This window comes from Pteropus medius, unplaced genomic scaffold, assembly GCF_902729225.1.
Source record: "Pteropus medius unplaced genomic scaffold, Ma_sr-lr_union100, whole genome shotgun sequence".
NCBI classification, from domain to species: domain Eukaryota; kingdom Metazoa; phylum Chordata; class Mammalia; order Chiroptera; family Pteropodidae; genus Pteropus; species Pteropus medius.
Genome location: NW_024349796.1, coordinates 13,465,005 through 13,485,348, shown reverse-complemented (window position 1 = coordinate 13,485,348; position 20,344 = coordinate 13,465,005). Strand labels below are relative to the sequence as shown.

The 20,344-nt window shown below is 45.0% G+C and overlaps 2 protein-coding genes across 4 annotated transcripts in view; both read right to left on the bottom strand.

The window, feature by feature from the left end:
• Positions 1 to 5,763, bottom strand: part of TGFB2 (transforming growth factor beta 2) — a 72,057-nt gene extending 66,294 nt beyond the window's left edge. The window contains exon 1 of one of the 2 annotated variants that reach the window (XM_039883382.1): positions 5,154 to 5,763. In XM_039883382.1, coding sequence (XP_039739316.1) covers positions 5,154 to 5,415 — 262 coding nt within the window. In that variant the 5' untranslated portion in view covers positions 5,416 to 5,763. The remainder of the gene's footprint in view (positions 1 to 5,153) is intronic. The other variant, XM_039883383.1, reaches the window with a different exon arrangement.
• Positions 5,764 to 7,424: 1,661 nt separating this feature from the next.
• RRP15 (ribosomal RNA processing 15 homolog) overlaps positions 7,425 to 20,344 on the bottom strand; it is a 37,011-nt gene continuing 24,091 nt past the window's right edge. The window contains exon 5 of one of the 2 annotated variants that reach the window (XM_039883390.1): positions 7,425 to 7,460. In XM_039883390.1, coding sequence (XP_039739324.1) covers positions 7,440 to 7,460 — 21 coding nt within the window. In that variant the 3' untranslated portion in view covers positions 7,425 to 7,439. Of the gene's footprint in view, positions 7,461 to 18,562; positions 19,744 to 20,344 lie in introns of those variants that run through there. The other variant, XM_039883387.1, reaches the window with a different exon arrangement.

Below are 20,344 nucleotides of genomic sequence, written 5' to 3'. Positions count from 1 at the left end.
AGCCCACCATATGGTTTCAACATGACAATGGAAAGGTCTGTTTATCTCGGCCGGAGGCAGATTTCATCAAGCTGCTCAGAATCTGAAAAATGGAATCCGCCCTCCAGCTGCCGAAGGAGAGCGAGCACATCTGGAGGATGCGAGTCCCCTCTCCAGGGTCCCTCGGGACCGGAAACGCCGTGTCAAGGGCTGTTCTCAGACTCTTCCCTGGGCTGGCAGCTCACCTCACGGCTGAACCCGGGGAGTGGGGTGGCAGGGGCGGGTCAGCTTGACCATCGCTTCCCAGGGCCCGGCTCCTCCACGCTATTGTCCTTAACCTCGTACAAAGGCAGCCTGGTGTGCTGCCATCTCTGGGTGCCGGCCTGGGAGTCAGCGGCCTCCTCGGTTCTACCCCGGATTTGATGTGGGGCCAACAGTGAGTCATCGGCCCTTTTTTCACTCCCCATTTCCTCTAGGAACGATGATGTGTCCTCTTTCGCATCTTTATGTGAAAGAGGCTGCAACTAAGTCACATCAGCGGGGTTTCACCAGGAAGAAGTCCTAGTTCAAAAAGTGCAGCTCCCGGAGTGGCCTCCAGGGGTCGCTGTAGACACAGAGGGCCGTAGGTCCCTCCCGGGAGGTCAAGGGTCCCCACCGCCTCCGGCCTCTGAAAAAGCCCAGCCTGGTGAGGGTGGGGCGCCCTCGGGAGAGGCCTGAAGCAGCCTGGCCTCACCTGGCCGCAGGGACAGCCGACTGCTTCAGTTATAAACAGTGTGCTTCTTTGAGGGTTTTTCCTAGTCCTTGAAAAGTAAAAGAAAGAAAAGAGGAAATCCTGACAGAGAATGTGGCCTGAGTCGACCGTAACCACAATTGGGCACCAGAGTTGCTACAAGCAATGACGCCACAAAGGTGCGGGCATCAGAGTCGGTCTGTGGTGCATTAATAACTCGAGCTCTGCGGAAGTCAGGGTTCGAGTCTGTCTCTGACATCTCCCTCTCTCTCCCTTCCCCCCCCAACCCCCACTGCTCTTTCTCACACACCCACACGCGGAGCATCTTAAAAAATAAAATGCCCGAACATCAGGCCAAAACAACTTCGACATCCCAGCAACTGCTAATGCTTTCTTTCTTTGGGCAATGGGCCAACAATCCAGTCATTTAGACCCAGAAAGACGTACCCATGAATAGACTAAGTCACATCCCTCAAAACACAGCGCGGCTGGTATTCGTTCTACGATCCACGATTTCACTTGGAAAATTACAGGGGAAACAGAAAAGGACACTGTTTGGTAGCGAATGTTTAACGTGCGTGTGAAATGATGGCAGAGGAAGCCTCGCAGTGACGTCTCGGGCTGGAGATGTTAGTTTATCTCATTCGACACGACAGAACAAACTAACACGATCGTTGACTTTCTTCGCTCGCCTACCGTGCAAGGCCCACTCTTGATCCACGTAAGTTGCTTATTTTCCTCTGCAAGGAAGACTCAGGACAATTCCCCCACTTCCTTTCCCCTGTTCTTTCCTTCCTTGCTGCTGATGGGTGGGGCCGCACCATGATGCAGGCTAAATGAATGGCAAGTTCGGATGCCTCTCATTCAGGTGGTTGAAGATCATCGTAATAAAGTCTACAGTACATATAATGGTCCAGTTCGTACTCCTGTTTAATTAAAATGACTTCCTGATTATCTTCGTATTCAACACTCTCATTTTCATGTCCTTTTGATTATAAAGGTATTTTACCGTTAGCTGATGACTTTTTAAAACGGCCCTACTAGCAGAATTCGGTAGCCCCAAATAAATACCAGGGTCCGGAGCTTCTCGACATGGGCATTATGGATCTTTTGAGCTGCATAATTCTCTGGTGGGGTGGGGAGGGGCAGCGGGGGACGATGTCCTGTGCCTTCCAGGATAGTCAGAAGCATCCCTGGCTCCACTCCAAGGCAGCATCCCTTCATCCCATTGCCCCAGGATCCCTGAGGGTGGGGGCGGGGTGTGTGTGTGAAGTCACCAGTTAGAACCACAAAGGGTGCCTGATGTGTCAAAATGAAAGGGGGAGGGGAGGGAAGAGAGAAAGTGAAACTTCTCGCCTCTGCCTCTTTCTTTTGAGCGTGCGAGCCTGCAAAGCTTCCGGCAATCATCTGGCATCTTACCCTAGCGAAGGGAGTTACTCTTCCTCAATTTCCAAAGCCTCGTGCAGTATCTTTTGAATAGACGTATCCTGAACTTCAAATAGATTTTCAAGAAGGACTAGAAGTCCACCAAGTCCCACTCGGTAAACTATCTATAAACCTTAGCATAACTTCACTTTGAGCCTTAAACTAACAGCATGTGAAAAGATCAATATGAGCAAATTCAAAACTAATCAGACCCCTTCTTTAAATGTTGACACAGTATTATTTATATCCTATAAATACCTTTCTTCTTGACTAAAATTCATCCTAGGAGATTGGCAACTGGCCAGTTCTATTCATATTTACTGTATTTATATAGCACGCTGGGCCAAGGATAATATTTAAGACAAAAATATGCCTGAAGGCATAGACAATATCTCTTATATTTTTACTTTTAAATCTCCACGTTGCTAAAAATATTTAGTCTGAACTGTATAAAATGTCTCACAAAGGGCTATCAGCGATCTGTAATGATATATAGTTCATTGAGTATAATTAGAGCATATTTGTAATATTTGAGCTGAAGTCACTCCCCGAACGCCAATAAGTTGGTGGTAAAAAATGAACCAGTGATCTTTCCCATGGCTTCATCTCTGAGGCTTATGACCCTCATAGGACTCGCTGCAAGAAATGACTGGCATACTTCCTCCGCGCAGCCACCGCCACAGTCTTAACGAGGAAAAGTTGGTATATAAGCCAATGCTGTACTTTCAATTTGCTCTTTAAAAATATGGTGGAGTGATTTTCTCTTTTCTTCTTTTTTTTTTTTTTGGAAGGGTTTACTATATTCCAGTCTAACTAGAACGTGCTGGAAAATCAGTTAGCCTACTTTCTATAAAACTATCCACAGTCCTTGCACAGTAGGATCGAATCTGCTATTAATATGGTTTTCTGCTCCTAACTATCCATACACAATACAAGTTTCAAGAAGCCTGTATTCTCTGCATGAAAACTGATAGGATATTTTTCACACTGGACTTGTCAGAAGTTTTAATTTACTCGGTGGCTGGGGGTGGGGTGGGATGGGGAAGAGCATCCACACACTGAATCTCGGTGCATCCTCTGAAATCCTAATGCTCTGAGAACGTTTTCAGTCTGGTGGTGACCACGATCCTGAGTCCCATCACCTTAGCCCTGTGACTAAGATATCCTTGAGAGAACAGAATTAACACCTTCTTGGGCAACTTGCTCTCTCTAGCTATCTAATGATGAGATCAGACCTCCCTCTGTCAAAAAGTGCCGGCCGTTCAGAGTGCAGGTAAACACGAAAGGGGTGACTCGCTCGAGTTCTATGTAACACACTCGCTTGTCTACCCGAAAACCAGCGGGACTCACGCACGTGCTGGGGAAAGCAAACTGACTCAACCTCCTGTTCGTCTCACTGATTCTGGACTAATGACAGTAAATTTTCTTGCCTAATAGCTCCTTGGCTCCTCCCCAGGTAGAGAGCTTTACTTCTCCTGGGGACTCACTGGGGTGGAGTGTATTTATCACCACTGAGGTGGACGGTGCCATAATTACAATACTAGACTCGTCCTGCTCACCGGGGTCTCCCGCAATCTGCTCTGCCCTTGCATAAAAAGAGGAAAAGCTGCAACAGAAGGTGGTCACGGACACTGGGGTCACTTCGGGGGCTGACATTCTGACACGGATGAGTAGGAGACAGAGCAAGTCACAGAGCTGTGACTTGTCAAACTACAAATAAATATTAAAAAAGAAAAGCTCCACCCTACCGTTAGAACCTCTAGGACAAGATTATCAAGATGGCCATATTATCTATGTAGGCAAGATGCAGAGACTTGGGGAAGGCAGACAGCAAGTATATAGGGCACGGAAAGGGGAGGAGAGAGTGGGCAACCAATGAAAAGTTTACAACTTGGGGTTTGGACTACGCAAAAGTTGAAGTTTTTTTTCTTTTTCTTTTTCTTCTTCCTGGTATTTAACCCTCTCGGCTATCCCTGGATGATGCTTTTTTTTTTCTATTTTTTTTTTTTGGGAAATAATTCTAAGTTCTCTTTCACTCCCACCCCCCAAAGAACTCCTGAATAAATCAGTTCCCTCCCCTCGCTGCTGTATGCCAGCTGGTTTTGAGGACACTGCCCTCTGAGAAGTCAGGGGTTTTTTTTGTTTGTTTTTGTTTTTGTTTTTGTTTGAAATCAGCTGTCTTCTACTCTGAGATTTAGGAATGTACGGAACTAACTGCAGGAGCGCAAGGGTCAAGGGGGAGAAAGTTAAACGCATAAGAAAAATGATCTACAGCACCCGGCCAGCTTAAGAAGGGAGATTTGAGTGAATTCTGAAAAAAATAACGTGAAGTCAAACCCCTTTAACCGTCCTCAGAAACGAAGTTGTGCTTTCCACCCCTCCAGGTGAAACCACGGAGGACGTGGCTGCACGAGCTGGCCTTTGGGGGCTGTAAACGCCTAGCTGTGGCAATAGATTCGGGAGTGGGGGTCCGGAGGTAGGTTTTTCGAGGGGTGTCTCCCAAATCGGGTTTGTCTCGGCAATGCTGGCATTTTTTCTCGGGGAGTTCGAGACAATAGAGAAAGCTGGGGGGGGGGAACCCGCGGATAGCTCGGCAAGAAAAAGGGGCACCTCCCGCAGAGGCCGGTTTTGAGCCCCGTTTTTTTTTAACCCTTCGTGGCACCCGCTGGGCCGGCTCCACGGCCAATCGGGGCCAAGAAAACAAACCCATCAAGATTCCCCAGGTGGACTCGGGCCCAGGGAGGGAGCGCCTCTCGTGTGACAGAGGGGGACTAACTTCTAGCTGGTGGCCTTGTCAAGCGAGGGGGAAAAAAATCAGAGACAGAGAGAGAGACAGAGAATAACGCCCTAAAGGACAGGGGTGGGAGGAAGGAAAGGGGAAAATGGAAAAACACAGCGCAAAGGCAGTGTTTTCCAGCCTAACGCTCCCAAGCGGGCGAGTGCGGAGGACGGGGGCGCGGGCGGGGGCGCGGGCGGCGGGGCGCGCGGCCCGGGGTGGCCGGCCCGGCTGCGTACTCACTTTCGGCGGGGTAGAAGGGCGGCATCTCGATCTTGTACACCTCCTTGGCGTAGTACTCCTCGTCGCTGCGCTCGCGCTCGCAGGCGGCCGCCCGGCGGCTCGCCTTCTCCTGCAGCAGGTCCCTGGTGCTGTTGTAGATGGAGATCACCTCGGCGGGCACGTCCTCGGGCTCGGGGTGGTCCTCCGGGGGGCTGGTGAGCTTCAGCTTGCTCAGGATCTGCCCGCGGATCGCCTCGATCCTCTTACGCATGAACTGGTCCATGTCCAGCGTGCTGCAGGTAGACAGGCTGAGCGCGGCCGCGACCAGATGCAGCAGCAGCAGCAGCAGACCTCGCAGCACCCAGCATTTTTTTTTTAAAGTGGAAAAGTTAAAAGTTGAAAAAAAAAGAAATCAAGCACTTTCAAAGTACGGATCAGGTGATTTTTTTTTTTTTCTTTTCAATGCTGGAACTTTTTTGCAAACGAGCGAGTCAATGTCCCGTAGAAAACAGGTCTCGTGCTCGAATTCCTTTAAAAAGAACACGCCGGTAGGTCCCGAAGTGGAGACAGTAGGACACGATGGGCAGGGGGAACCGTCACTTGGGGGAGTAAGGAAAAAAAAAAGGTTTCTGGAGCGGCGAGGCGGGGGCGGGACGAGGGGCTGCGAGGCGGCAGGAGGCTCAGGACCTGCAAGCGGAGCTCGGCGCGGACCTGAACTCGGCTCCCGCGGCGCGCGGGGCCGGAGCCGAGGGCGGCGCGCGGGGCCGGGGCCGGGGCCGGGGCCGGGGCCGGGGCCCGGCCGTGCGCGGCGGCGGCGGCGGCGGCGGCGGCGCGGGGCGGCGGGGCGCACACGTGCGTGAGTGTGCGAGGCTGTGCGCGCGTGTGCGCGCGTGTGCGCGCGCGGGGGGCGAGCGCGGCGCGCCGCGGGGAGGCGGCGGGCGGCGCGGGGCGCCCGGGACGCGCTCGGGTCCGGCGGCGGCGCCGAGGATCCTGCGCCCGGAGCCGCGCGCGGTGGCCTCCGCCCCGGCCTGCGCGCCGACCCGCCCGGTCACTGCACGTCCAGCCTCCAGCTCCGTCCTGCTCCCGCTCCGCCTTCCGCGCCCGCGCCCGCTCCAGACGCCAACCCGGCAGCAGGCGACCGGCGGCCGCCGCCGTGGCTCTCGCCCCCGCCCCCCGGAGACCGCTGGCGGGGACTGTGATTCCTGCGGGGGGACGAGGGGCTTGCCTTGGACGCCCACCCTTCCCCACCTCTCCTGCTTTCTCCCCCGCCTGGACCTTCTCGCTGAGGGCACTTGGCTCCCTGAAATCGAGCCTCCCCTTGCCCCTCTCCGCGGCCCCCCGCTTCCACCCCGGACGGTGCCCGGCCCGCTACGCCAGGGTCTCCATCCCCGGCCCGGCCCGTCACTTGCGCTGTCGCCCACTCTCTCTCTCTCTCTCTCTCTCTGCCTCTCTCTCTCTCCCTCTCTCTCTCTTCCCCTCTCCCTCTATCCGCCTCTCTCCCTCTCCCTCTCGAGCTTCTGGAGCTCCCCTCGGAGCGCACCGTCTGCTGCCAGCAGATAACATCACGATCTTGCCTGGGAGGGAGATTTATACGTCCCCTCCGGACCACGTGTTTGCCTTCAACAAAGTGACGTGCTAGGTTACAGTCAGAAGTCCTGTCGTTTACTTAGACGACGGCAGGAGCTCGCCCCAAACCGCCGAGGGGGTGTGGCAACGAGGATGGCTGTGGGCAGCGAGCGGGAGGTGGGGTGTGCGCCCTGACAACAGTGATTTACGGTATTTACTTTATATAGTCATTTTGGCCCCGTCTGTTGAAGGACAAGCTATCCAGCCTCCCGTTTGGACTTCGTGGGGCTCACTCACAGCCTCCCAAATTGAATCACGTGCTCCAGAATGGAAGTCTTCTCCCCTGTATTGTACACACAGCAAACACACACACACACAAGGACGCGGCGCGAGGCAAAGCAAACAGCATCAGTTTACTCTGCACCAGCCCAGCCGTGAGACATGCGGTCCCATCCAGATTCGCCTCCTGTCTCTTTGGTGGAGTCGCTTTGTTATTCCCCAACACCATGCTAGCACCCCCATCCTAAAGCTTTCCTATGAGTTTGTTTACAGTCTAGTCCCCCTGTAATCACTGTGAACGGCCCTAAACAGCGCTCTATCGTTTTTACCTAGAGAACCAAGCGTATTTGTTTGTTTTACCCTTTGAATGAACGGGCGTCTTCGCAATTTGCCGTTCCTAAGCCTCTTCTTGATATGGCTTTCTCTCCGCTTTCTCCCCCAGCTAGCCATTAGCCACCGACTTCACAGCAAACGTCCAGGGAGCTGGAATTTGATGTCTACGGTTACACTTTACACATAACTTGACACTTTCTCTTTCAAACTAATCCAAATTAGAGAAATACAAGAATGATTCTTGCCACTGTTCACTTTCTCCTTTTTTGTTTATTTTACCTTTAGTTACTCAAAATCAACTTTTCAATTCGTCGCCACTGTGGCCACACTGACTAGACAGATGATTTAAACTGGAAACTCTGTTTAACTTTTCCCCCCCGCAACTCAAAGCCTCTATATTATTCCCTCCTTCGGATGTTCCTTTTGTTACAGAAAGCTCACAAGAAACTTTCTCTAACTTTTGGAATTTACGGTTATGTAAATGGGGCCTATATTATTAGTAAACAGAGCTGAATAAAGTCATAACAATAGGTAACATATTACACTTAGAGATAGGCGTACGTGGTTGTTTAATTTTCAGAACCCTATAAAGGTGGAGTTATCATGATCATCACCTCTACTTTGCAGGTGAGGAGACACATCACAGGTAAAGAACCTTGTCCAAGACTATACAGTGAGCAGCACAGCCGGATTTTGCCGTCAGGGTCCATCGTCCATGTTCTCACCCGCTGTCCACTTGTAAGACACTCTGGTCCCTGCGGGGTGGACACCGGGAGCTCTATCACAGATTCGCGATCCCCAGCATCATGTTAAAAGCTGGGAATTTTGCGGAAAACTATTCCAGCCTTTTAACCCAGCATATTCCAAACTCCCTGGAACATGGAATTCCCCCCTGCCCCATTCATACACCTCAGAAAGCTCTCGAATAAAGGAATTATTCCAACCCACTTTGGAATAATTCTGAAAATGATGTATCTATCATCAGCAGCAGGTTTTCTTCCTTGGAGCCAGCTTCGAGTTGAAGTGACTTGAAAGGCAACCCACTCCCAGTCCAATAGCCAAAGCAAAACACACTCGAGGGAGGGCCGGGGGGCTGGGAGTCTCATGCAGTTGTCATCCCTGAGTTCAGTTTGAGAAGTGTGGTAATCGAGGTATACACCAAGGGGGGAAGTGAATATTCTCAGAGCTGGGACAATGACAATATAAAGCAGGAGCTCCACCAAGTGATGATGTCGCTTTGGACTATGGCTGGTCACCTAAGCCACCACAGGGCACTGAGGACACAGGTTCAGCCTCTCTTCAAGCCTGGGGGACTACCTTCTGGCTATAGACACAAACACGCCTGCGGTTTAGTGGATTCAGATTAGAGTGTGGATAGAGCAACAGAAGCCCATCTAATCACTTCTAGGAAAAGCACTTAGGCCATAATTCTGCTGACAACCATCCTCCTTCCCAACATAAACAGACCTGCTTCGGTCCATAACACTTAGTTGGACATTTAGTGCTTACTCTACAACCCTAGGCCCCCGGCCTATTCCTAAGAGGCTGCTTTTAATTTCCCTAAAGCCCAGGAAGGTAGGACAGAGAAGTGGTTGGTATGGGTGAGCCACTTTCTGCCTCTCAGGTGAGCAATCCTTTGAAGATGTAACAGGTAAGACTGTAAGAGCTGTCTCCTTGGTAACCATGAAAAGATACTCTTTATATTAAGTAACTCTTGAAGTCTTTTCCTCTCTATATTCGAGAAGTAAACATTCACTAAATGTATTGAGATCTTATGTGCTAGAGACGTCATGGGTGTTTAACCCATAGAGATCATCTGGAGGAGGCAGGAGAGCACAGTGTTTAGAAGGGCAGGCTCCAGACTCAAGTGTTCTTGGGTTCAAATTTCTGTCACTTTCTGGCTGTATGATCCTGGCCAAGTCACTCCCACACTTGTTAGTTTCTTCATTTGAGAAATTGGGATAACACATAGTGCCAGAAACATAAGATTTTTGTGAGGATTAAGTCACACAGGTACAGAAAGCGCTTCTAACACAGCCTGGCACCTTGTGTGTGCTCATTAAATGTTACCTTCTGTAAATACATGGTCATTAAGTTCTTCTAAACATTGTGGTCTTTTGAAAAAAAAAAAAAAAAAAAAAGATGTATTTTGCCCCTAGTAATCGTAGGGAAAAAAGACAGGAAAATACACTTTTGGTGAATAGCACTCTAAATGACTATCAAAGTCCAGTTATGTCCAAATTCAAGGTTAAGGTTTCTTATTATTTAACATCCTAAAATAGAATATTCCTTGTATCCGGATCAGAGGTAGAGGGGGCAGCTGTTTCGACCATGGGCCTGTTTTTGCTCATTCGAGGGTCCACTGCCCTAAGGGATGTGGAATTCCCACAAGAGGCTAAACAAACGTTTGGTATCAAAACAATTGCTCGTCCCGTCCTGGAGTTTTACCCTGGAGTGTATGATCTAACAGGCCCTTCCTAACTCTGATGAAAGAATACCTTCACTTTTAACAATTTTCGGACGCTTCCGCAATGGTTCCGAGCATCAAAAACCAGGAGGTGGGGAAAAAAGATACATAGGGACCTCCTGTGACTGATTACATTTTACTCTAAAAAGTGACACTCGATAAACGCAACAGACCCCTTTGGTGTGAAAATATGCCGAAAGCCTTTTCCGTTCTCACTTATAATTTTATCTTTGATACCTCACTCGAAAACAGTGTTTATAACAATTTTTGCCTCACGTTCTATATGCATTTCTAGAGAAACAAGTTTCTATTCTCAGAACGACGAAATGGAAAGAAAGGTCAGCGATTTCTCCAGAAAAAGTAATCCAGTTCTTCTTCGATCTGTATCTTATAGGTTAATCTAAGACAGGGGTGATAAGGAGAAAAGCAAGCCTTTTGAGGCTTTCTGATACACCCTCACACATCAACGAAACTCTGTGAACATTACCTCACTCCTCCGAGTTGTGATGAGCTGACGGATTATTGCTGGGGGCTTGGGGCCCTTTGGTCTCTACCTGTCTCTACGTTTCAGCTCTGGGAGAGTTCCGACAGGAGCAAGTCTTTCTCTGGGAGGAAGTCTCTCTGTGGCCTGGGCTTGGTCAACCCCAGGGCCAACTGGAATCAGTCAGTGGCAGCCTGTGGTTTCTTGCCCCTGGCAAAAAATTCATCCACTCCAATGGCATTAGTGACTGGGGTAAATAAATAGTATTTAGTGACTGATAATAAACATTACAGGGACAGCTAATGTGGGCATGCGCCTAATAAAACGCTAATGTTCATAAGAAGCCAGCCGCAAATGTCCCCTCATCGCCCCTTACAGAATCCCTACGTCTATGTCACTTAGCTGACCACGCCATGAATCCAGACACACTTCACAAAACAAGAAGCGAGACTTACAGTTAAAATGAAAATTAAATTGAGGAAGGGAAAGTAAAGGTAAATGATAGAGAAAAAACATGATTATGTTCTCCTAATTAAAAAGTATGACATGAAATGGAATTTTTACTTTAAAAAAGTCTTTAAGTGAATTTGTCATCATTTCAGTGGGCTTCGTAGACTGTACAAAATTCCAAATGTGAAATTTCCATTAGCAAAGTTACCGACCTATTTCAGACAACCTTGCCTTGATTATTCTGCAATTAAAAAATGAAAATAAAATAAAAACCAACAGGTAATAGTAACTGCACATAAAAACAAAACCTGGAGGTACTTTTTCATGTTAGAAGGGAAACTAGTATTTTAAAAAGCAAAGTGTAAGCATTAATATTTTTTAAAAATGAAGTTATGTAGATAGTTCTGATGTCTAAACCTGGCCACAAACTGTCCCCGATCTTTGTTTCAAGTCTTAGGAAAGAAAGTTCTTAGAAGTAAGGTGACCACAGAATGAAGGGGTAACTAACTATTCATGAACATATCAGGACAACAGGGGTGAACCAGGACTGTCCCTCATTGTCACTCAGTTTTAAACAAGGCCAAACACTTTAAAATCTGAATCTGTAAAATGCATCAGACTTTCACCTTTTCTTGGTTAGTCATACAGATTGCCTCTTTCCAGGCCTTTCTGTTCTTTGCCTATGCTGCAGAGTCTGATACTCACGATCAGAGCTCTGACCTGAAAATGCTTACCTGTGCGATCTAGAACTTACACCAACGCGCACCAGTCCCAAACGAAAGCCCCTTATAGGTGCTCGGCTGATTCTCGCAAGCTCCCCGAAAGCCCATCGCCCACACGGAGAGAAAGGGGATGAGGTTGACGACGAGGATTGAGAAGCTTCTCAGGTATTGTTTACACAGCCAGGTTAGTTTTTAAATTTTGGAAAATGAACAATAGGTAAAGAATCCAAAATGTAGGAATGAATTCTGTCTCCTTCCCACTTTAGTGAACAGAAGGACAATGTTTTCTGTTTGTCCTTCGGTGCTCATGGGTCCCCAATATTGACTTTTGATCTTTCTTGTATGATAAACAGTAAAGGCCGCACAAAACCAGGGACGCCTAGAAAGGTAACGTCAGCTAACTGAAGAACTTGTCTTTCTTGTTAACTTGGAAATCTTCGTGATCGACTTCCCTACAAGATCTAGTTTCTTTTTAGGTTATTTCAATTGTATTGCTGTGTCCTTATTTAAGACAAAGGTAATATCTTTACAGTTCCTGGGAAATGACCAGCTATTTACTATAAACCAAAGAAATAAATCCCCAGATGGGTCTGTGCTGTGACCCAAAGAGATGTCAGCAATACACAAAAATGATTTTGGCTGCCTAGTTATTAGAGGGAAGTTTGTTTTTTAAGAGATGTGATATTAATTAAGGTCATTAAACAACAGACTATAAGATCAGTCTGCTCATTTGGCCGGTTGTAACAATTAAATCTAATCAATGCCATTAACAATGCTATTAATTGTTCAGAAACCAGCTCCTTCCTGGTTTGTGGGGGTGGAAAATTCTATCAGTTAATTCCATGACAGCCTAAATCATGCCACCTAGTGGACAGCGGTGGTATGTTTATAGCTTCCTATTTGGAGAAAACCAACAGGCTGGATTTTCTCTGGGTGTTTTCACTACAGCTTATTAAACAATCATACAAGGTCATTTTGCTGAAAAATCTTTCTTAAAACTGTAATTGACAGTTTCACCTCATGACTATATTCCATTGATTTTTTGTTGTTTTTCCAGAAGGCACTGCATAACAAAAATTCCTGCACATAAAATGAAAACTATAATTTCACATAGATTGGAAAGCGTTTTTAGGAAAGATCCTAGATTGATAACAGTGGGGCTTCTTGAATTACAAGTTTTTAGTTACCTGTTTTCTCCTAGCCAATAACAGTCAAAGCTCAAATCTAGCCTTCAAGTTTAAAGCCTAATTTGACTAACTAAATTCTTAGTAGCAAAAATGTCAGCACTTACATTTGTATGAGTCATTTAATGTCCTTTGACAAACAGCAGCTCATAGGCGATATGCTGTATCTTAGTGGAAAAGGAGCAGCAGTCACGTTCTAACAGACAAAATGACAGTAGCAACCAAAGCTCCAGAAATGACAATACTGCTTTAAACTCTAAATTGCCACTGCCAGGAAAATTTCCACCTACAGATGATACATGGTGTCTGTTTCGCCCTGACCATAGGTTCATGCGGTAAATAAATGAGACTGAAAAATGCAACAAGCCCATATATTTTCTCAGAGCCAAGTTCAATTTCTGGACTCTCATTCCTATAGGACATTAGTATCATCCGAAATGCGAGGGATCACTGCTGTGCACAGCAGCTCTGACTCAAGCTTGGCCTTGACTGTATTAGCTCTGTGACCCTGGACAAGTTATTTAACCTATTTCCTGTTTCCTCAACTGTACTTTGGGGACAATAACAGCTCCTACTTCACTGGGTCATAGGAAGACTGACTGTGAGTTAAGGACATTATTAAACCCTTAAGTAGTATCTGGCACGTAATAATTACTACATAAATGTTCGCCATTACGAACTCTGTTCCAAATTTTGCTTGAATGACTGATGAGCGTATCAAAATAAGATGGTTGAAAGCAAAATGGCAATATTTTTAAAATACATCAAGGAAGTAGAGGTTCTCATTTCAAAACAAGGTAAATTTTTATTAATCAAGAGACAGAAACAGAGGCCACATATGAGAGGGAAGTCGGATTTTTTATGTTCCATGTTCAAAGCAGGATAATCATTAAAATTTAAAAGAAAAAGTGGAATTCTAGCAAATTGGACTCTTGATACAGTCATCTTCGTACCTCTCCTTACTAGAGTGTTCTATTAAGATAGTATTTAGAGTTTGGGTTCTGGAACCCAAAGTGGGCAATATTTTTAAAATACACTTGCCACATTGCCAGAGTGTTTTTTAGTATCTCATTAAATGTGAGGCCTTCTTTACTCAGTGTGAGACCTATCTTTGCAGACTGTCAAAATTTATTTTCTTATAATTACATATATTGACTATGAAATTTATATAATTATATAAATTATGAAAAATTTACCTATACTATCCTTTTTTTTTAATCTTACATTTTCAGTTAACATATTGACATGTGTGTTTTCATGAGTCTTCAAGGCCATTGTTTTAAACGGTTGCAGGAAAGTGGAAGTATATAATTCACGTAAATGTCCACACATCACTGAACTTTGGTTGTCTACAACTTCTTGCTATAAGCTATGTTATAATATTGCTCATACAGCATTTTTTTTTTTTTTTTTTTTTGGTAATCAGGATCTTTTCCTGAGGAGGGATTCTAGAAGTAGAATTACTGAGATTCAGTTAAATATTTACCAGCTGCCAGACTTGTAGTTTTTGTGGGGAGGGACTCTAGGTTTAGAAGAGAAATTACACAGATCAGAAGTGCATGACAAATCTACTAGTTACCTAATCTTCTCGACGCAGAATAGAGAACATTTCTTGAGACCTCACGCCTGGCATCGTGTTGATAGACACATTACTCAAATCCTTGCCATGAGATCAAGCACATCTCCGCGCCCGGCCTCCCTGCGAGCCTCACAAAGTTTAAGGAACTTGGGCAAAGACACGTAGCTAGTAAGAGTCCAAATCGAACTCTGAACTCAGTTCCGATTCCAAAATTATGCCTTCTGCCATCTAACGATGAATACTATTTCCAAAAATGGCCGATGTAAATATAATTTCACTCAGACCTCACGTGGATCAAAACATGGCAGTTTTTCTCACGCGATCTTGTTATTCCTCGGGTTCCTCCCATTAGTGGGGAAGGATGATATCACCATCGACCCTTCGGAGTCCGAGCTTTTGTGTTTATGATACACTTAAGAGAGCGCGGCGTCATTGAACAAAGACAAATATGATGCAGAAACAGCCCCGATGCTGGGATGGCTCCGGGCTTCAGGGCAATGGCTGGGTCCGAGAGCTAATGTCAGTCTGTCATTTACGTCCATTCCGTGGGAGGGGACACGTTTTTATCTACGACTGGAGTCTGGACCAGCGGCACAGAGGCAAGGGTCTGTCTATGTCTAGTAGCCGCTGGGTGAATGCACAGCTGCAAGGCCACCCACGCAAGGGGACACAGCTCTCAGCTGTCTCTCCGCCCAGAGCCCCATAGAAATGCGCTGTTCCTGCTTTGATGTTTATGAACCGACTGCATTAAAAAAGCAGGATAATGATTCAGGGGTTAGAGAAACTGTTATTTATACAAATGCGGTTAACACCTCATCATTTTAAACTGGCCGTGCTAATAATGCTCATTGTGCTGTTTTCGAGGGTTTTTGGCCCAAAATGCGCAACCCATGTTTGCTGGGGCAGGATGTGAGGGTGCGCTGGGGTGGGGCCTGGGGCTGCTGGAGGCCTCGCGAGTCCTGCGCAAGGTCGCGTCCAGGAAGCGTCCGGCTGAGTGGGCTCCCTGGGGCAAGCCCACAGCCTGGCGGTCGCACAGCTCGCGACCACTCTTGGTATTCTGCTTATGTCAAGCACCATTTCAAATACCCGGGCACCCAGCTGAAACGCCATTCTACGTCCGAACCTGTTCGCAGATCCTGTTGATTACTGTATTTAATCGAGTTTCAGAAAGACTCAGCCAGTGAAAAAATTCATCAGGCCCACCTCTGCTGCAAGAGTCAGTGACATCCGTCTGCCCAGCTGGCCACGTTCACCCTGCTGTCTTGGGGCAGGGATGAGCGCTCTCTGTAGGCATGGAGCAGTCCTCTCTCCTGCTTCCAGAATGCGTCCTTGCTGCCAATTCACCTCAAATAGTCTCCGTGCGAATACCTGCAGGGCTCGACAGACTCCTTATCTGTCACCGGCATACCCAGCGGAGACAGGTACCAGTCGCATTGGCCCCAATGCTGCTGGGTGACCAGAAGGGAAGAGTGGGATGAACGCGGCTTCCCTCCACTGCAGAATTCCCGAAGAGAAGGGAAGCTGGCATGGAAGCGGAGCGCCGACGAGGCAGCCCCCTCCCCGTTTAGATCAGCGCCCCGGTTCCAGGCCCCTGTAATGGGCGACTTGGAGTCCGTCCTCACAGTTATTTAACCAATTATCTTTTAATAGATACTTTTTAAGTCATGGCAGAGATGACTGATTCATGTCAAGTCATCACTGTTAATCCAAATCGCCAAGCGATTCGGTGAGAACTTACTGCAGGATTAAATTTTAAAAAGGAAGAGGCGATTTAACATTTGGGCCTTTATAGGAGTAAAATTATCCCGTTTTGCCATAAACAATACCATGTCTTAAGTGATTCTAGCACAGTTCTTGAAATGGGTGCTCCATTAATGCTAGATAAATAGTTCTTAGTTTTCAAATTCTATTAAGAAATTCAAGTCAAGAAACAATAGCTTACGTTATTCCACATTGAAGTTAAAAATGTACAATTTGCTACGTTATACATCGCTGCGGACAGAATGCTTGTGTCCCCCAAATGCACACGTTGAAGGCCTCATCCCCCGTGCAATGGTATTCGGAGGTGGAGGGGGGATTAGTACCCAGGAAAGGGACCCTGGGAAGGATGAGCTCTCCGCCTCCGTGAAGACACAGCAGGAAGCCGGCGGTCCCCAGACAGCAAACCTGCCGGCAGCTGGGTCTTCCCAGCTTCTAGAACTACAAGGAATAAATGTCTGCTGTTTTAGCCACCCAGGCTCCCATACTGTTCTAGCAGCCCGCATTTCAAACACACACACACACACACACACACACACACGCACACACGCACACACGTGCACACGCACTCCCCCACCCCGACTTCCTTAAGAAATTAACGAACGTTATAGTACAAGTAGGGAAGAAAAAGTGATTCGAACGGCACAAAAGTATCAACGGATTTGTTTGGCCTCCTCCTCTCCCTTCTACGGAACCGTCTACGCTCTCTGAACTCTCATCCCTTCACAGGCCTTCTCCGAGGCCTGACGCTGCCTTTAACTCGCGCCCTCAGTTTTTCCATGTTTCTGCTCACACTCCTGCTTTAGGATTCTCGGCGACTGCACGTGTAACTAGGACAGCCATACCCTGTAACTGAATGGCTTAATTAAGCTCCGCACTCACGCGGCCCCAGGGCCAGCAGCTCAGGTGGCAGGATTAGTTTAGTTGGTGGCCGCTGAATATTAAGCATGTTCATATGCGCGAAACGGTGATTAAAAAGCCCTAAGAGGTTTAAACATTCCCCTTTCACCCACTTATTGTAAAAGACACAAAATATTTTGAAGAACTTGGACTTATCCTTAAATAAACCTTCCAGAACCTCCCACTGAGTCATCTGAGGTTCCAAGTACTGGAGGTGAGCCTTTGAACTATTCCACTCAACGCATTTCAAGGTATATTTTTCAGTGAGTAGAATACTCGATCTATGTAAAGTTCTAGGTAACTTGAAAATAAATTCAGTATTCCAAATACAAGTTCACATGCTAAACTACTAAGGCGATTCTACATTTTCAGTCGAAAACAGGTATTATCTTTGTGAGATTTCAATGCTGAAAAACAATTAATAACCAATATGAAACTATGCTAAATACTGAGAACATTCACGTCGGCCACCTAAACATCCAGATGAGGGAATAAGGTAACATCTAGTTACTAATTACGTCACTATTTTCAACAGTTCTTTCTAAATAAAGAAAAAAAACTTTTTATTATTATATTACTCTAGTTACCAAAAATCCAAATGTTGTTATAGTTAGATAAACTGGGGTGAAGGTAATAGAAATGCAGTTCTTTCTTACTTCCCTCCTTAGAGAATTCAAAGACAACACAAGAAAGATGGAATGGATGCGGAATTATTTATCTGATTGATGTCAGAAGAATTTAGATGTTGTGGGTAAAATATTTAGGGTAGAGGGGACAGCTAAAATATTTAAACCATTCATCTAAAGATATACACGTAGTTTCTAAAATAATATGCTCATCCTTAGATTCATATTCGTACATGGTGGTATTATGCTTATATATTTTCCAGCCAAGATGCAGAAATACTAGCACATATAAAATATCCCATCTTTATAAAACTTATTTCATGTTTATATATATGCACACACACACGCACACACACACACATATGCACATTATAGCTTTCTAACTGATATTTTTTCTTATAGCGGCAACTCAATTTTATTTTGGAATGAAATCATTTCTGAATAAAGAAAACCTGCAAATATTTTTTCCCTTACTTTCAGTTTGAAAATCTTGTTCAATTTTTCAAGATTAAACTAAGGACTATACAATGAATATATGTCTCAAAAACAACTTGTTAGCAAATGAGAAGTTATTTACCTGTTTCTATCACCCAAATGTACTACTGAGAATTTTCGCAAAGCTTTAGTACGATGCAGAGGAGATATATAAAAAATAAATAAATAAATAAAGCGCCATCGTTAACTATGGGGAGAAAAAGTTCTCAGGTGCTGTTAGGTTATGTTGAAATATTAACCTGTGTTAAGTTATAATGGGATAGTTACTCTTACTACTATTGAGAAATATTTGTTCATATTTATATTACAATAAAAAAATGGCAGTTCTATAATTTAATAAGACACTAAAGTTCAAAAGCTGGAATACAAAAATGCATTTTGAGCTTTGCTGGTTTAATCACTTGGCATCTTAGGTGTATGTATGCTCGCCTTTATGATAATAAACGCCAGGCCATGAAGTAATGTAACGTCAGTTCTGTAATGCTTCTAACACTCGGCGGGTTTGAAAATATAAATGTCTCTGCTCTAGCACAGTTTTGGGGGGAAGATTATCTTTCAATACGTAACAGATGCAAGTATGTGCAAGTGGGTAGCAGGGGAGAACTATTTTTATTATGAAAAGATGGAGAAAGGAATGGAGCCTTACAAAAAGGCAACAGATTATTTCTATTAAATAATTTCCCTACAAACTTGCCATCCCAGGCCCAGTTTCACGGAGACTGTGGAAAGACACTATAGTCTTACTTTCTCCTCTTTTTTTATTTAACAGCTAGATGCTGAAACTCACTGAATTTGGTAATCTTTAAGGCAACAATAAGGAATCAAGTCTCAAATCAGACGCGGTATCCTGACGCAGACTACCTGCTGTCCATTCCTGCTGTCCCAACCGTCAGTCAGATCAGAATAGAGAATTTAAGGGAACTTAAATATTCAGAAAAAAGAAAGAGGGGCTAAAATCTGTCAGATATGCATCCCAAGAATTGATGCTTCATTGCATAAATTAAACATGAGAATTTCTACCTCAGTAAATCTCTCATACAAATACAACCTAACACTTAAAAATAAATCTAAGTCATTATTTACACATATTACTAAGCATATAAAAGAACGAACTATAAAAATAGAGATTTGGTGTGTTTCTTATATCATAGTTGCCAGAATATCTAAAAATTAAAATCCCTCCAAATCAGAAATACTGTAATTTTAAATTTTACTGTGTAAAATTTCTCAATAGCTCACCAAAACAAATACCACCCTACCCCCAAACCTCTAAATACATAGGTCTGTCAGTTGGAAGGCTGAAAAATATTAATTTCAAGGAGTTTGTTTTAATTATGAAGGGTACTGCACTTCTGAAACTATACACCAATGTCCACAACCAGTATGTAAACTGTAACGATTCTGGCGAAATGCACATCCCACTGGACACGTAGAAGTATTTTTTTTTACAAATGTTTTGAGAAACAATGCTTAAAATTACACAAAGTTTGAAAACATAATTTTAACAAAGCAAAGCTGGAAATCGTCAGTCTTTTGGCTTTCTGACAAACGGTATCCTTATAACTCCCCAATTTCAGAGCATGAAGTATTTTTCTAGGAAAAATAAAATGACGGTACTTCGGACGCAGCTTTACGTGTCAGAGTCACTCGCAGACGCTGGCCTGCTGCCATCGGGCCCGTCACTTTCTTTGTCCCAGTCTTTCATGGATGCCCCCATCATGAAGTCGTCACGCAGGATGGTCCATCCGGGGCCCTCCTCTTTCCCTTCGGTCTAGGACAATCACAGAATCGCAATATCAAAAGCCAATTAATCACGGGGAAATAAAAAAGTCCAAGCTATACCACAAATTTGTCGACACTTAATTTTACAATAGGAACGAAACCAAGACAAAGTAGAGATTGGCTTTATTTATACACTATCATATGTGCACAAATATGTAATAGAGCTATAAATTAATAAGATGTTTTTACCCCATAAAAGAATCAAGGAAGCAAAATATATTTTCTTTTTTTGGCACTGGGGAGAAAATACAGTACGTTCTAGGTTTGGTATCAATTTTTAAAATATTTTGACAAAAGTCCTACAATATTATTTCAAGTTCACTGATAATTCGTTAGAAAATCTGGCAAATTATTTTAATACAAACAGAAATTTAACAAAGGCTTTTAATCCAAAATAAAGGAGAAAAAGGAAACTAACTGGGTACGGTGCTAGGTTTTCATAGATGCTATCTCATTTAACATTTGATAAAGATTTGAAGCAAATGTTTTTTATTTAGGTTATGATCATACTGCCTGACATAATCACAAAATCAAAAGACTAATCACATGCTAAAATTATAAATAATCGAAGCAGGCAACAAACATAGTAA